Source organism: Populus trichocarpa, chromosome 1 (assembly GCF_000002775.5).
Source record: "Populus trichocarpa isolate Nisqually-1 chromosome 1, P.trichocarpa_v4.1, whole genome shotgun sequence".
Classification (NCBI taxonomy): domain Eukaryota; kingdom Viridiplantae; phylum Streptophyta; class Magnoliopsida; order Malpighiales; family Salicaceae; genus Populus; species Populus trichocarpa.
The window spans coordinates 27,191,602-27,209,285 of record NC_037285.2 but is presented as its reverse complement, the minus strand read 5'-3'; the positions used below and the strand labels follow the sequence as shown (position 1 = coordinate 27,209,285).

The following is a 17,684-nucleotide window of genomic DNA, read 5'->3' as shown; positions in this document are numbered from 1 at the left end:
AATGGATTATATAACGTTTTTTTAGGGAATTTACATCCCGAAACGATAGGGAATTAGTTTGTTGCATCAATACGAAGCCAAAAAAATATCCTTTAAAAAAAATATCAAACCATACCAACGATAGAAAAAAAATCCATCAAGGCACCCTATCTACGTGTCAATCAACCATGTGATTAACCAATAAAAATGAGTTAATAATATTTTTTATTCCTATTTTTTTATTAATTTATCCTCATACATTTTTTTATATATAAATCTTCTTTTCTTGTCAAATTTTGTTAAACTATACCACACGTGTTAAAAATACATGTATTTAGATTTGATATCTAAGAAATTAGTATATATATGTATTAAATAAAAAAAATTGAATTAAAAACCAAAAAAATGAAAATTTATCATAAAATTAAAAAAAGAGAATATTTAATATTGATTTAGGAAATACTAATAAAAAATATTAGCATCAGATTTTAAAAAAAAATTATCGATAAAATAAGAATAAATATGAGTAAGTTATTCTTATTTTTTTACACGCTTAACGAATGTGGTTCTTGCAATATAAAATCTATACATTTATTTTTATATAGAAATGCATAATTCATAATAAAAGCAAAAGTAGAAGGCAAAAAGGCGATATTAACCCCGAAAAGAAATGAGTCTTAGGAGGAAAATCGAGGGGTTATATGTCCCCCCCGCATTTCTGACTTCTGTTTGAAATTCTTGTCTTTACTTTCTCCCTCCGTCCGCAAGCGCTCAAAAACTCTTCTCGCTCCTTAGCTAATCCACAGTCCAAACCTCCCTGACCTCATGGATTCCCTTCAAGCCACCTACGAAGACGAAGACGAAGAAGAAGACGAAGAACAACAACAAACCAACAACAGCGCCACCCACCACAACCCTTCTCCTCCTCCCACCATCAGTCCCATTGACCTCGAGGAACGCCAAAACGGCACAGACCCACCTCAAAACGACGCTGAAACAACTCCAATTGACAACACAACTTCCAACCAACAACCTCAACGAGAGGACCCCTTTACACCAGCCTCCGAATACCTCTCCGAATCAGACCACCCGACAACCTCAAACGACAACGAGAAGCCCACGACCAAATCTCCCAAAATTGAAGACACCGAAATCGAAGACATTGAAGACGATGGAGATGAAGAAGACCCACCTCCTAAAAAACAAAAACAACTCTCCTCTTTAACACAAAACCAAGAACCACCAGAACCTACGACAATAGCAGAAATCTTAAACAACGACAACAACAATGGAGCCAACGAATTCAAGAAACCAACCAAAATCACCCCAACAACAACAAAAAAGAAGTCGAAGAAAAAGAACAACAATAATGTCTGGGTCACAAGATCCACACGCAAAGGCAAGAAAAAAACAAAACAAAACCCACAAAACACACCATCAGAAGACACTGTTTTGATCTCTCCAATCCCAAGATTCCCTGACAAAAGCGACGACACCCCGGCCTTACAAATCTGCCTGTCTAAAGTATATAAAGCAGAGAAAGCCGAATTGAGCGAAGATAGGATGAGTGCAGGGAGTACTAAAGGGTATAGAATGGTGAGAGCTACAAGAGGGGTATGTGAAGGAGCTTGGTATTTTGAAATTAAAGTGGTTAGTTTAGGAGAAACCGGCCACACACGACTTGGGTGGTCTACGGAGAAAGGGGATTTGCAGGCGCCGGTTGGGTATGATGGGAATAGTTTTGGGTACAGAGATATTGATGGGAGTAAAGTGCACAAGGCATTGAGGGAGAAGTATGGCGAGGAAGGTTATAAGGAAGGGGATGTTGTTGGGTTTTATATTAACTTGCCGGAGGGGCAGTTGTATACTCCTAAACCTGCTCATTTGGTTTGGTATAAAGGACAGAGGTATGTTTGTGCTCCTGACGCTAAGGAAGATCCTCCCAAGATTGTTCCTGGTGAGTTTATGTTTTTCTTGTTTTGCGTAACGCGGGATTTGTTATGTGTTTGTTTTCCATATGTTGTTGAGCATGTGCGTACTCTTGAAACTTGAGTGTGTTGCAATGTGCTGATTAAGTAACGAGTTTCTTAGGTTACTTTTTTGTTTGATGTTAATGGCATTGGTTATGGTTTGCATCAAGGAATTTTAGGGGTTTATGGACCTCTTGTTTTCTTGTATTGAATAAGAGAATTTAGGATTGGACGAAGTGCCATGACTGTATAAGCATCAAGACTTTAGCTAAGAAAGTTGCTTTAAATTTGAATTATATGTTCCTTTAAATTGGAAATCTTTAATTGCATATAGGATGGGAAGTAAGTAATGTGCTGACATTAACCCTCTAAAAACAACTCTGAATCTTGTGCAACATATATTAGTTAATGGTGTGGATGGGAAGGAGATTCCTGCCTCGTAGATTTGATTGTGTGGGGGTGTTCAAGGATGATTATCCTGTCACTACGATGGTCTTTTTTTCTTTTTATGCATAAGGATGCTCTCTGTTAGAATTTTGATGTTCCATGTTGTCCCTTAATTGTAATTCCACTTCCTCCTATCCGTAATCGGATTTGTTGTTGACTTGTTGGAGAAAAAATTGAGACTTTCTCCTATTGAGATTGTATGTCACTTGAGAATTTGATTACACGTATTCTTTTCTGGGAAATGGGGATAGGCTTATTTTACTATACATGCAAGTACAGAAGGTCAATAATGATAAGATAACTCCTCTCCTTTTAAAGCTCAGCTGTTCTCTTGCATTCTAAGACAGGTGTGTAATCAGTTGGAAGAGTAAAAGTAGGCAGCACACGTACCTGGAATTATAATACAAGATTAATTGATCAAGTGATATAGCATGGTGCTTGAAATTTATTGTGAGTTGCAAGGGAGTTCCTTGTTGTTTCATAGAAGAGCTATGGCAATCTTTGAGTGCGAATGCTAGTAGAATAGGTCCTCAATCGTGGATGCAGAGCTTCTTATATAGCCTTCCAATGTCTGGCCAATTCAGCCCTTTCTATTCTATCTGCGTAAGTTCTGCTATGCTGAGGTTAGCAACTTGGTTTTTCTGTGCTGAGGGAGTGGAGGTGGCATGGAAAGGGTGGTGTTCTGAAGGTTGAATCTACCCTCACTCGCATCAATCATGCCACACTAAGTTTAGTGGTAAAGTAGTTTTAAGCACATCCACTGTTGTTTTCCCTGTTGCATTAGTTTCCAGAAATTTAAGTGTTGTGATGAAAAATTGAACATGGAGTTGGTGGTATTGTGGAAGTTTAAGGTAGGTTAAGAAGAGGCGATAGACCACCTGCTTTGCACATGGCATTTATATTCTTCTCTCAGTAAATAGGTCTGTGATCTTGTGGGAATTTGTGATTTCCAAATGACTAGGCATTTATGGTCTTTTCCAAATGTACAAGAAGGGTTGTGACCTGTCTGATTACAAATAAGTGATTGAAATTGCATCTCGAGTTTACCCAATCTCAAAGTCTGAAGTAGGGGTAGTCAGGACAATTGAAGGGGAAGAGAGAAGTGGAAAGTTTCCTTTTCTTTTATTTTTTAAATCAAGGGTGGGCTACACTTAGGAGCAGATGAGAGTTTCCATCCTATATGAAGATGGTACCCATATGATGTGCGCAGTCTGTGACTATTAGATTTCCTTTCCAAGCAGTTAGAAATCTTTGAATCTAGCTGGAAAAATCTGATTTGGTTTGGGTCTGGCCTGTTCACGCTGATGGTAACCCAGGTTGTAAATTTTGTATCATCTTTCAGATTGTTTTTGAGATGTGAAAGAAACCACATATCATTTTCACGTTTTCTTAGGTGAAGTGTATCATTGACATTAGATTCTTATTCTGATGGAATGGACATGCCTGACCAATCTTCTGCCAGCTATGCCTTGCATTTGAAAGAAGATCTCACACTCACCAATTTGTTGATGGAATGGAATATTATCTTAAATGCTGTGCATTTGGGGGGCATATTTTACGGAACTCACCAAGTTATTGATGAAATATCATGTGAAAATACAGTGTTTGGGTTGCTAGGTAGAGAATGCCTAGCTAGGGGACATAAGCTTGATGATAACTTGTTGGAATTCCTATTTTAAAATGAGCATGGTTTATCCATGCCCTAATCTTGGTATGCTAATATGTAATCCGTGTTTGACAGGTGGATGTTACTATTAACTGTGTTCTAAAAATTATTTTCTTTGTGCAGGAAGTGAGATATCTTTCTTCAAAAATGGAGTCTGTCAAGGTGTTGCTTTTAAGGATTTATTTGGTGGTCGTTACTACCCTGCTGCTTCAATGTACACTCTCCCCAGTCAGCCAAATTGTGTGGTGAAGTTCAACTTTGGCCCCGACTTTGAATTCTTTCCAGAGGATTTTGGAGGACGTCCAGTTCCCAAACCCATGATTGATGTTCCTTACCATGGGTTTGATAATCGTTCTGAAAATGGTGTCACCGAGGAGAAGAAACATTAGCCTGTAACTTCCTAACCATCTGTGGAGTTGGGAGGTTGATTTGAGTTTAGCATTTTCTTTATAATTTTTTTAACTGATATATTAGGACTGACAAGTGAACTGACTCACTTTCTGTAAACTCAACTTTTTTATGGAAGATAAAGGGAAAAAAGAAGAAGAAGAGAGAGATGATATTTGCTTGTGAGATGCAATTATATTTCATGAGCACGATGGCACCTTAATTGTTTCTTGGTAATGGATTTCTGGTTTTTGTTAATGAGAAATATTACTAGGGTACAATAGTTTATCTGAACTGATTTGCACATTTTGCAGTGAATATTTGATACCTTTACAGAATTCCTATTTACAAGCTAGATGTTTCAGAAACCATGGCTTAAGGCTTATGCATCATACAAGTTTCTATTTAGCGTGCTGTTCCCAAGTCACTGTGGTTTCAGTAAGTTCCTTTGTCGTAGTTGGAAGATGGTGAGCATGTTTCAACTTTGTTCTTTGCCAGAGATGGGCAGTTTAGATTGTCAGTCTTTTTAGTTGATTATATATGTTTAAAAAAAAAACTGAAAGGTTTGGTGAATTCACCGTGCATCCAGAGACATTTATACTGTGGCTCGCACGGTAGACTCTCAATTTATCTCTGATTTCATTTTTGTTGTGTATCTTTGTGATGTTGGGGGGTTGCATATCACCTCTCTCTTTTGTGTATTTCATTGGTGGCTGATTGTGGTCGTTGCGGGAGAACCTTTGTTGGGTATGGACCTGCAGCTAGGCACGTTCGCTCCAGATTTTCTGGGTTAGTTTCCAAGGTTTTGATCTCATTTTGATGTGCTTTTTCAGAGGGTTCTTGACTGTTCTCGATTTTGTTTGAGGAGGCTAGCCTTGCTCCTGCAAATGCGGCTCCCATAACGTTTAAACTGGCATGATTTTGGGTGTCTTTTCTTTCAACTTGTATGGGTTCTAATGGTGCTGCATTAAATGCAGTACCACTTGCACAGGTTTGATTTTTGTTATCATTGGAGCAGTTCAGTTGGTTTGTGATTAGTTGGGGATTTTGGTTGAGTTCTGGTATCATACAGTCTATTTTGTTCTATCAGCTTATGGGGTTACTGGTTTAGGGGCTTGCTTAAATCAATCTTAGTTTGGTTGGGTTTTGACTGTATGGGTTGTGGCAACCAGTCTGATCTGATTTCTTCAGTTATTACTGTTTTTTTCCTGTCAGATCACCTTACTCATTCCTGCCATGTTTTTTAGCACCTGGATGAGCTGGGTTGATATTTTTTTTAACCTGCTCGCTTGCTAGGTGTTAGCTCTCTCATTTCTATAAAAGAGCGTCTTGGGGGCCATTTGAATTGTTTTTTACTTCCTGCTTGCGTTCCAAAGGCTGAGCTCCGCTCCATTTGAATTGTTTTTTTGAAGTATTTTGGTTTCAAACTTCAAAAAAAAAGGTTAAGAGTTTTCTTTGCTTTTCCTCTGTAGAAGAATCTGTGTTCAAATTTTAACTTTCATGTCATTTTTTGCACGCATAACTTCCCATGATCTCAAGAAGTGAATATTTGAATAGATTAGTATTCCAGAGAAGAAGTAATGGAGGAAAGGGTACCTTCCCCAAGATTCAATTACACAATTTTCCAGTTGGATCTGAAATCTTTGAGATAGCAGTGAAGTTCTGCTATGGATGGAAGGTTGATCTAACAGCATCCAACATTGCTCCTGTACACTGTGCTGCACGTTTCTTGGAAATGAGCAATTATCTCGAACAAGGAAATCTAATTTCCAAAACAGAGGCTTTTATAAGTTTTGTATTGTTATGAGCATGGGAAGACATATTTTGGATTTTGAAAAGCTGTGAATCCATCTCTTTGTGGGCCAAAAAGTTACAAGTCGTGAAATGATGCTCTGATGCCATTGCCTGGAATGCCTGCGTAGACCCCAAATTATGTAGGTGTGGATCTTTTGCCTTATTTCCTCCTGCATTATACGTTTGTATGGTTCATTTTGTAGATTATGTTGGTTATTATTTGAAGATTCTTTCTTGGTCTGTTATTGCTCACAAATGAGTGGTGTTGTGTTTGTGTTGGGTTTGTTGTTGATTTCTTCTGGTTGACTAGGCTTTTAGTTCTTCCACTCTATCAATTTGCTCGCCTTTTAGTTTCTCCTGCTGAACCAGATTGCTTTGATTCTTTCTATTGATTTTTGAAAATATTTTCATTGAAAAATGCATGTTCAATTAGGTTGTATCTGTCGATTAGCATACTTGATGTTAGGACATCAAATCTAGAATGCCAGCACTGCCTATAAGAGTGCTGGATTCATGTTGATGTAGATGACAGTAGGTTGTGGAGTTAGTCTTTTATTTTCCCACCCCTGATATAGCTTTGGGAATGCGATTGCTGAAGTTTATGAATTTTTCTTGGCTCCCTGGGTTTGCCCTTTTTTAGCAAGAAAAATTGCTGCTTTTGTTTTTCACACTCGCTTTGTCATACACGGATTTTAGATGGGCCCCTCGATTTTAACTACTTGCCTACAAATTATTTCCTGTAGTGGCTGAAACTTGAAGTGGTGAATATTCCACCCCAACTCTCATCTTTCTGCAGACTACAAACCTGTATATACATGTCTAACTGTGGATCTCTAAAGTTGGATCACCACAGCTTTGTTTTCCTTTGACATAGTATGGCTAGCATGGGAAGTAGAAGTCTTGACAGTGGAAATGCTATTCTATCTAGTAGAAAGCATAACAAGTGTGTTTTTCTTCCAGCTGATGCGAATATGGTTGCCGAATCACTTGAAAGACGAAATCAGAACTGGTAATCCCTCTTTCCCTCTCCATGCAAGTATCAAAATATATATGTTCTGCAAATTACAACTGCAGAATCAAATATTCTCCATTTAATCTGCTAAAATTTTCTTATGCAACCATAAGTGATTTTTTTTAGTCTTCAGGACCATTCACATGAAAGTTGCAAATGATTTGATCATACAAGTTGGAGATTCCAGCTTTCAGTTGCATAAAGTACAATGACCATGCTTTCAATATCCAAACGGACCTAATTAATCTATCCGATTTCGCTTTATGTACTATAAAAGTGAATCACTCCAGTCTTGGGAGAAATCTATTTGAATATCTGCATTAAATTTGTGTCTAAATATTTCTTGAGCTGCTGCAAGTTTAATCCTGAGGTTAGACCATATTCCTTCACTGTAAATCATGAAAACAAGCTTACCAATACATGGTAGTCAGACAAGAAAGAATCTTATAGCTGCTAACTAGTACAGCTACTAAGAAGATTTAGGTAACAAAATTATCTGGATTATGATGCTTCATTGATTCACATGTCATATATGTCTATCCCCAAATCTGAAGTATTTTGGTTTCAAACTTCTAAAAAAAGGGTTAAGATCGAGTTTTCTTTGCTTTTTCTCTGTAGAAGAATCTGTGTTCGGATTTTAGCTTTCATGTCATTTTTTGTACACTGCTTCCCCATGCTCTCAAGAAGTGAATATTTGGATAAATTAGTATTCCAGAGAAGAAGCAATGAAGGAAAGGGTACCCTCCCAAAACTCAATTAAACAATTTTCTAGGTGGATCCAGAATCTTTGAGATAGTAGTGAAGTTCTGCTATTGATGGAAGGTTGATCTAACAGCATCCAACATTGCTCTAATACACTGTGCTGCACATTTCTTGGAAATGAGTGATGATCTTGAACAAGGAATCTAGTTTCCAAGACAGAGACTCTTCTAAGTTTTGTATTATTATCAACATGGAAAGACAGATTTTGAAAAGCTGTGAATCCATCTCTTTGTGGGCCAAAAAGTTACAAATCCTGAAACAATGCTCTGATGCCATTGCTCCGAATGCCTGCATAGACCCCGAATTATTTACTCTCAGCAAGGATGATGCACTTGAATGTTCTAGCAAATGATGCTGAAAACTTGAAACTCCAAGGTGTAGCGGAGAATTGGTGGATTGAAGACGTTTCATGCCTTTGAATAGATCTTTTTTGTTGAGGCTACTGAAACTTACAACAGAACTTTGATCAGGGTACATCCCGAGGAGGAAAATTCAGTTTCTGGCAATATGCTGCTTCAGCTTCTCAAGTTGGGAATAATTATGAGAATTAAATCTGAACTACCGAATAAACTAGAAAAAAGACTAGCTCTTAAATTGGAGAATTAATTTTGGAATTTTTTTTCTTGCAAATAGAGAAGACATTACAAATGCTTGCACATTTTTTTTTCTGACAAAAAAGTTTTGGTCTGAACGGCAGTGAGGCGCTGCCAGCTAACTAGTTGATATCTGTTTCTAGTTTGACAACTAAAGTGTTGGGTCCTTTAGATTGCTGTCCAACTGTCCTCTGGTAGTTTTTGCCTGCTGTTTCTTGGCCAAATATTTTAATAATAAACTTGTTACTCCCCTTGGGGTTCATCATGATTGGTTCAGTCTACGACGTGCAAAACCAGACCTTTGCAAGTTTTAGAATGTGACTAGTCATTTTGATCAGACAGGAGAGTACCAGACTTGATTAGAATCTGTGGATGCTTTCTTTAATTTGCTGCACGAAGTCAACTACGAGGGCATGAGCACATATTGTGGTGTCGTGTGATTTTCAGTAGTGTATAAAGTCAAATTGATTCACTTGGCGTTGAATTGCGTCATTACTCAAATTGTGCTTTTGCCTGAATGAATTTCAGGCACACCTAGACCTTGAGAAAAGCGGTATTTTAGAATGGACAACGGCAATGATCATCACCATGGAAATCTTGATTAACAGGAGCTAAACATTGGCTAATTAGTAGCTTCTTTTGGATACAATGGGCGGCCAGGTGCTGCTTAGTACAATTATGCTGTTGTTACAGGTTGTAATTTATATATATTATTTTGAAGTGTATAGATAGATAAATGGACCGACTGATGCATGTTACTCTTGATTTTACCTTTGAATGGTTTGTGTAACATGAAAGGTTCAGGTTCAAAGATGGTGACAGCTACAACTAGTAATTGGCAATATGCACAATCATACTTTACGTGAGTAAGCATTATTTTTACTCTATTCTGTGTATTATTTTTGTGTAGGGAATTTTCACCTGGAAAGAAAAATGATACTGTTGGATTTCGCAGTTCAGACTACATACTGGAAATTAGGCTCATGATTACAGCCGGCAACATTCTCGTGAGAATTCAACTTTAATCTTTCATGTGGGCGCATTCAACAACATGGGAAAAGGCAGGTATTTACGCTTATTTCTCGCTAGATTGCTTAACAGGCCATGCCCAAATTATGGTGCTTTTAGGTGTCGATGTGCATTGCTTCTTCAAACTGCAAAGAAATGAACTTCAAACCTTATCCCAATGAAAGTTTACTTTCCATGACACATAACGGAACTCGGATAGAGGTTGTCTAGTTAGTTACCGTGGACCTCCTGCCACCATTTTGAACAAAACATACTTTTTCACGTATGAGCACAAGAAATTATCCAACGATATTTTTGAATAGCTAGAACGTGAAATTCATTGGTAAAAGCAATTTTGACCGGTCTCTTTCTCTAGAATACACAAAATGCTGGAGATTTTAAATGATTAATTAAGAAAGCAAGTCATTGTATGATCTGTTTATTTGTTTTTCCTTCACCGTAACTTTCTCTGTGATTCCAGGCTGGGTTTGAGCACTGCGGCCGTGTGTGTGAAATGTGAGCCTAGTAGGGAACTGGAGAGCTGAGACCCTCTTGCGAAGACAAAGAATAAGCAGGTTGGTTCCTTATTGAAGGAAAGGGTGAATAAGAAGTCTTCGTGAAAGACGGTCTCTTCTTCAGTTGTTTTAGAGTTCTCTTGGCACAAAGTTTCCGAAACACGGGGAGAATTCTCTCCTTGAACTTGAGAATGGCAAAGAAGAGGAGTCTGAAAGCTATGAGAATGAGCACAACAGCAGCTAGGTCCCACCATTTTGAATGATCAAGACTAATACCAAGCACGGTTGTGAGAACTTCTTCTCCTTTCAGTTTTGGGCCACCAGGTACTAAAGGATCAAACTCCAGCCCAATCATGTCGTTTTTGTATGCTCCCTGCGTTTCCCATTGTAGGAATGGTAAATATCAAGAGTTAAATAGAAAAACTAAAATAAAATTCAATCTTGCGTACACCCTACCTGCAATCCCCATGCGCCGAAGTTGATGTAAGAAATTGGGTAGCGCCAGAACACCTTGGGAATATCAGGCAGCAATCGGAAAAACCCAGAGGTCATCATTAGGATTCCCTGCAAAAAAATATCAATGGAATAGAAACCATGAAGTTTTAGGAAGAATGATGATGGGCTGAAAAGGATGAATTAGAATGTTGTCTTACAATATATCCTGATCCGATAACGAATCCCATTAGGTAGTTGGGGACTAGCGAAGCTATAGTCATCATGCAACTCTCTACAGTTGCTATGCTGCTTAAAAGGGCCATGAAGACATACAGAAAATTTGAAAATTCAGATCGAAATTTCACCATGTAGTAGGTAATACTGGAGGTACCAAATGACATCACAGTCAAGTAGGGAAAAGAAGAAAGAAAGTTTGACATTGTATACACCGCGACCCCATAATATCCGTTGAGCCTTTCCTTGTAAAAAACCTGCATACAAATCGAAAGCTTAATTAAAACTGAACTAGTGCCATAGTACTTTCCTATAAGTTTCATCAAAACGAGTATTTTACCTTCAGTTCTTCAATGAAGGAAGGGAAGCCTCCAACGGACATGAATGTCATAAACCCTGACAGAAACCCCCCACAAGCTCCGTGGGCCAATATTGCTGTATAGCCTTTGCCAACATCTAAAAACATGGTACCAACGCAAATAGACAGCAAGATGTAGACGATTATCCTAACCCAATAGTACCCCAAATCTCTCCACATATTAATGAAAGATCTCTTTGTCAGTGTTGAAAGTTGTTTCCACCAGTTTGCTTGGTTTTCCCCTCTTATGTTAATCACAAGCCCTTTCTGCAGCAGTGAAGCATTCATGTTCATGAAAACCAGTAGATAGTGGTATAAGAGAATGCTATTATTGTCCTTTTAAAAATTTCAATGCCTTCTGAACATGCAAACTGCGAGCACAACTTGGAAAGAACCAGCTATAAATTGCATTTAAGATATGCATTAAGAGATCATCCTGAGAACTCTAATCACTGACGGATGCAAGAACGAGACAAACGAGACAATTACGATGAAGGAGAATTAATATGCATTGGATGCAGAAATGTTTGAAAGGCTTACAATTGCCAAGATTTGTTGAATCCTTGCTCTTGCTTTTACTGCATGATTGGAGGATATGTACTTCTTGACCAAAGATGCCTTGATCGCTGCTGTTGGCAAATTTGCCAAGGGATCGGATGGAATTTGAATTTCCTTAGGTTAAAGAAAACCAGAAGAATTATAATTCAGTTTAATAAAATTCAAGTATAAGGGATGGACAGGTATCATGATCTAGCTAACGAAAAAAGCTTTGATTTTTTTCTATCCAGAAATGATGATAGCAATAGCTAAACTGCTACAGCATACATGCACATACCCTGTGAGATCCCATCAGAGTTGCAGTGACAAGGTCGAAGTCCGAATTAATACAACGTAAGAAATGATCAGAAGGGTTTCTTCTACTTGGACATGGGAATCCAGCTTCTGCAAAGAACTGCAAGATTAGCATTTTAGGTAAGATTCAGATGCAATTTAGAATTCTCGTTTGAAATAAGTACCTTTGAGTTTGATTCTAAGATATTTATTAAGATGCGCATAACATATTTTCAACAAAATGAAAAGTGAGAAAACATGTTGAATTCTGATTCCAGAGGGAATGGCTATACACTTGTACCTCTACTGCCATCTTTGCTTCTCCAAAATAAACTGCTTCACCAGCAGATAATAAGAAAAGGTCATCAAAGAGAGTGAAAACTTCACTACTTGGCTGGTGAACGGAGGAGATAACGGTTCTTCCATCATGAGCAATATTTCTAAGAGTTTGAATTACAAAGAAAGCCGCGGCACTGTCCAGGCCACTTGTAGGTTCATCAAGAAACAGAAGTTGTGGTCTAATGAGGGTTTCAAGTGCAATGCTTAGTCTTTTCTTCTCCCCACCACTTATACCTCTTAAATGCCAGTTTCCAATTAGCCGATCACTGCACTCTTGGAGACCCATTTCCATGATTGTCCCCTCTACAATGTCATCAATCTCTGCTTTGGCCATGCTGCTTGGAAGCCTCAAATGAGCCGAGTAAGTGAGGGTCTCTCTAACTGTGAGAGTGCCCAACAATGTATTTTCTTGTGTTACATAAGCCTGTGGTAATTAATGTTACAGTTAGAAGAGAGACAAGTCTGTAGGAAATAAGTAATCATGTCATTTACTTCAAATTACATTTGGACAAGCTAAGGTATATGATTTTTCATTATTTTATTTTTTATGAACACAGAAAACTAGAATCTTACTCCACCACCATAGTCAAGTCTCCTCTTCTTTCCATTAAGTAGAACGTTTCCGGTCATCAAAACATTTCCTGAAAGTCTCCCTGCAGAAATTTCATATATTTCAAAAATATGTAACCAGTACAGTTAGAACCAGAATTACCCCCCTATAATCAAGTGACAATATCCAAGTCATTAATTTCCCTTATATTCACTGGCTATATAAATCAACTCTATTAATATATGATTGCATGCATGGAGTCGGGTTGACGACTGGATGAATTAAGATTTGGACGTGGTGGGATAGAATTGAACGTGAAGGGAGAGTGGTGGCTTGATGTTCTAGCTCATCGGCAAGGTAACCAATCAAGAAAACTTGAGAAGAACTGCAAAAGGTCATGTTTTGTGCCGTCTGCAACTAATCCTGCCAAGATAAATTTTGTTTAGGGAAATCATGGTGTTAGTTAGCAATCAATTGTCCCCAAAGAAAGCATCATGTTGAGTCGTTATCCCGATCGATATAAAGGGACAAGGCCAAGCTCCAAAGGTAATTTAATCAATGTTTTTGGTTCAAACCAACAACTAATTCAGAGTACAGATCTAGATTTGAATCGGGCCATCGATCTCAGAAACAAGTATCAGGATTTTGGTGCAATCTTGACAAATTATTACTTATCGGTTTAAACACAAAATCACTGCATTGCCCCACCATCTCAAGAACTTGAAATGGAAAAGTTTGAAAGAGAAAGGAAACAACTTAAAAGGATTGATCTCTCCTTTAATTAACTATCATCAACTGAGTATAAATTTGTATCGTGCTCGCTATGTGAACCCCACGTGCTTGATGCCCTACATATGCTTGCATCAATGTAAGAAACCCTGGGTGGCTAGTTCCATGTACGTATAGCAGTAATGGCTGTTGCTTAAGGTTATCGTTGGGATAGGTAGGGACCGACCATGAAGGCGGCATGTAATGAACCCTAGAAATGTAATGGCCAGCATGCCCATTAAGGCATTTTCAAGCTTGCAGAACACAGTTAAGATTTTGTTTTCCCGTAGCTAGTAATAAATGATCAATATGCTTGAGTTGAGCAGCTTTGGACCTAACTCCTTACCTGCTTGTTCTACCATTTTCACTACATTCATCATCCAGGGGTTCAATGTTATGCCATGCCCTACTAAACCAAATTGTACAGCCTCTTCTTGTCTTATCTCAAATAGCCACATCATAGAGAAGAAAGAGCATGAGAAGTTGAGGAGATAAGAGACAATTTAGACAAAACTAGACATTTTGAAAGAACATCACAGTTAAGTTTGTGAACATCTAATTAGCTGAGGAGATACGAGACAATTTAGACAAAACTAGACATGTTCCCGCGTTTTCTCCACGGGTGGAATAATAATTATTTTTTAATATAAAAAAAATGACAAATAAAAAAAATTCAATTCTCAAATCATTGATTAAAATAACAATTTAAATAATATGAAAAAAAAATTGACCGAAAAAATAATGAATTTTTTTTTAAAAAAAAACCACAAATAAATCAGTATGAATTATCAAAGAATCTGATACTAACCTAACAAAAAGAAAACAAAAAAAAGAGTCAAACTTAAAAAAAAAAACCATCAACAACTTTAAAAAAAGAAAAAAAAAAACAAAGAAATTCTAGGCGAATCTTCTAAACCTAATCTAATCTAAAAAAACATGTAATATGTTAGATCATGGACCCAAGTTCAATAAAAAAAACTTAAATATCATTCAATTTAATTTTGAATGATAGAATCGTTGAAAAAACTATTAATAAGAAAAACTTGCAAAAGAAAAGGAGTAGCAAGAAAAAAAGAATGGGCCTAAAATATGACAAAAAAAACCCAATAAGGATGAAATTTGAAAAAAAAAAATATCCCCTAAAAAATTGCAATTAAAAGAATCGGAACCAAACTTGAAAGATTAAAAAATTATAGGAGTTGAAATTGAAAATCATTTGTAATATGATAGATTATTTATAGATTAAAAAATGGTAGGGTGAAATAGAAAAAAATTGTTGAAAGCAAACCAAAATTTTTTATTCAGATTCAGTCAAAAAGCATATTAATCCTCATCCAATTTAATTTCAAATGATTAGATCGCTAAAAAATATTAATAAAAAAACTTGCAAAAGCAATAAAAAAATAAAAGAATAAGGAGAAAATTTTAAAGATAAAAAAATCATAGGGGGTGAAATTGAAAACATATATAAAAACTAAGTAAACCCAGACAAACAATATCCTAAACATGGTCAAATCTTAAAAAGCTTGCAACCTATGAAAACTTGGATCCAAGTCCTATCACGAAGTTTATTATAAGCCAATTTGAAAATATAAATTTGAAAAACTTGTCAAAGCCAGAAAAAAAAGATAACAAAAAAAGCCTCGAGCGAACCCGGTAGCCAACTTGGGCCAACAAATCAAACACATGACTTAGAACATGAGAATGAGATGACGCTATAAACAAGAAAGTTTAAAAAATACCGGTAAAAAAATATTTAAAAAATGCTTTAAGAAAAGATGGAAATCAACTCGAGCTAATCTTTTAGATCTGTGACCCGGGTCATGAGAACGGTGTGACCCCATCAAAGGCAAACCCGAAAAAATAAAGAAACCATATTCTTAACCAAACAAATATCGAGGGATGAAATTGAGAAAAAATTAATGTAAAAAAATAACAATTAAAAGAATTAGGACTAAATTTAACATAAAAATCAAATGAAATTAAATATTCAGGGATGAAATTGTAAAAAAACAATCAATTAAGAAAATGATTAAAAATTAGCAATTAAAAGAAGCAGGACCAAATTTGACACAAAAATTAAATGAAAATAAATGCCTAGGGGTGGAATTGTAAAAAAAACAAATCAATCAAGAAATTGATTCAAAACAAAATAAATAGCAATTAAGAAAATAAAAACTAAATTTAAAAATAAATTTTAAAAATCAAACGACCAGGGATGAAATTAAAAATAAAACATAATTAAAAATAATTAATGTAAATAAAAAAATTACAAATAAAAGAAGATGGACTGAATAAAAAAAATAAAAAAAATAAAGGCCTAATATGATATTTTGCATGGTGAACAAGAAAAAATTATTACCGACGAAACCTCATCGAAACACCATATACATGTTATGCAGGGAGAAAGAGTACGCCATGAGTGCTTTCTTGTTAATATGCTTCGTATTCCTTGGGATGTATGTACCTTGCACACTGAGTAATTAATTAACAATGCGCTCTACCATATCTAATATTTTGAACTTTTTACTCCTGTGCGTGCGTGGAAGTGAATCCAGAAAAGAGTTCCTGTGCTCCATACACACTAAAATGGCTGGCAACATAGAGAGAGAGGGAGAGAGACAGGGATGTAAAAACCTGCTAATGCATCAAGAAGGGTGGATTTCCCAGACCCAGATGGACCCATAATAGCCATGATTTTACCAGGCTCAGCGTACCCGTTTAGCCCTTTAAGCAATCTCCTTGTAGGTCCACTGCCAAAATTTGGCAGAACCACTGTTAAAGCCTCCCAGACCAAGTACATAGACCTTGCTTCGTCTCCTCCTCCTCCTCCACCTGATAAACCTGCCTCCGCATTCCCAGCACCAGAGCCACCATCTACACCACTGCTAATTATAACCTGCTCTATCTCCATAACATGCAACAAGTATTCTCAAGTTGGGATTTGAAAGCAAGAGAACAGTGAGTGCTGTTACTTTCTTCTGGTGAGAATATGGGTGATGACTTTCCAACTCAGCAAGGAAAAGCAGAAAAGAGAAGTAAATATATAGCAGAAATGGTCTGCTGGCATTGGTATGTGCTGGTGGAGCAGTTATATGAAGCTACTTAGGCAGTGAATGCTAAGAACCAAACCCACCATCAGTTCTTCATTAATAAGGTGCAGGACAGAAAATGAGAGTAGCCTCTATTTCAACAGCCCGTAGAATAATCTCTACCATAGATCATCGAGTTTTTTTTTTTTTTAATTTCGATTAAGAATATAAGAATATGGTCGAATAAAAAAACAATTCAGAATGCATGATTTACGAAGTTTTCCAAACCGATTTCGTTTAGTGTTTTTGAGCAATCACACATTTTTCTTCAAATGGATTAACATTTTCTGAAACAGAACTTTTCATTTACAATTTATCAACTGAATTTAGGATATCAAGTTCACAATTTAGGGCCTTGTTCATGGAAGAAAGAGCAGATGCCTTGTAGGGTTGCTTGCGTTATTAAAATTGAGCAGTTGCGTTATATATAATGCATGAACTCCTTTTCTTTCTGGTATTTAATATCAAAGCCCACAGCCAACAAACTGCCTGGCATGCAGCTCGATCGAAACATTTTTTAGCTTTAGGTATAAGAACAAAGCAAATGGAGTAGGACCCTAGCTGTAATACTCTACTTATTCTGCTTTGTGAGCATTTAGAATATGATGAGAAGAAATTAAAATTGTGTAGGAGGGGGGGATGACCTAACTATTTCCCCTGTCATGTGCACCAGTGTTTTTAACCAAACACTAGTCAGGACTCAAAGTCATTAACTTTTTTATTTTCATCCTCAAATTTTTTAGGATTCTTTTTTTAAACAAAAAATTTAGTTTCATCATTTAATATTGAGTTTATTAGGTATAGAGCTTCATAATTTATTTTGATTTGTTTTTTCTATTAAGTTATCTCGGTTTCATAACTCAAGTCACTAATTTTACGGATTAGTTGTGTTAACTTGAGTTTTTTTTTGTCTGTTTTTTCAATTTTAATTTATATATCTACAT

The 17,684-nt window shown here is 36.6% G+C and overlaps 2 protein-coding genes across 7 annotated transcripts; one reads left to right on the top strand and one right to left on the bottom strand.

Annotated features, from left to right (window-relative positions):
• The first annotated feature begins 689 nt into the window (after positions 1 to 689).
• On the top strand, positions 690 to 10,572 carry LOC7485742 (protein TRAUCO). 5 transcript variants are annotated; one of them, XR_008058000.1, is made up of 6 exons: positions 693 to 1,936; positions 4,186 to 4,682; positions 4,764 to 6,387; positions 6,987 to 9,476; positions 9,566 to 9,675; positions 10,100 to 10,572. XR_008058000.1 is itself a non-coding variant. In XM_024591772.2 (3 exons), the coding sequence occupies exons 1-2, from the start codon at positions 805 to 807 to the stop codon at positions 4,449 to 4,451; spliced, it is 1,398 nt and encodes a 465-aa protein (XP_024447540.1). In that variant the 5' UTR covers positions 692 to 804; the 3' UTR covers positions 4,452 to 4,454; positions 4,589 to 4,743. The 5 variants fall into 5 exon arrangements, 4 of the variants coding, with proteins under 4 accessions (XP_052304848.1, XP_024447540.1, XP_052304844.1 ...); XM_024591772.2 differs by lacking the exons at positions 4,764 to 6,387; positions 6,987 to 9,476; positions 9,566 to 9,675; positions 10,100 to 10,572 and having other exon boundaries at positions 692 to 1,936; positions 4,186 to 4,454; positions 4,589 to 4,743; XM_052448884.1 differs by lacking the exons at positions 4,764 to 6,387; positions 6,987 to 9,476; positions 9,566 to 9,675; positions 10,100 to 10,572 and having other exon boundaries at positions 692 to 1,936; positions 4,186 to 4,485; positions 4,589 to 4,642.
• Positions 9,907 to 16,735, bottom strand: LOC7485741 (ABC transporter G family member 15). Of its 2 annotated transcripts, XM_024591737.2 has the most exons (9): positions 16,286 to 16,733; positions 12,904 to 12,983; positions 12,293 to 12,754; positions 11,996 to 12,112; positions 11,701 to 11,832; positions 11,143 to 11,427; positions 10,787 to 11,059; positions 10,590 to 10,697; positions 9,907 to 10,506 (listed from the first exon to the last, which is right to left on the bottom strand). In XM_024591737.2, exons 1-9 carry the CDS (start codon positions 16,560 to 16,562, stop codon positions 10,141 to 10,143), a joined length of 2,100 nt encoding a protein of 699 aa, XP_024447505.1. In that variant the 5' UTR covers positions 16,563 to 16,733; the 3' UTR covers positions 9,907 to 10,140. The 2 variants fall into 2 exon arrangements, with proteins under 2 accessions (XP_024447505.1, XP_024447510.1); XM_024591742.2 differs by lacking the exon at positions 11,701 to 11,832 and having other exon boundaries at positions 16,286 to 16,735.
• Between the last annotated feature and the right edge of the window lie 949 nt (positions 16,736 to 17,684).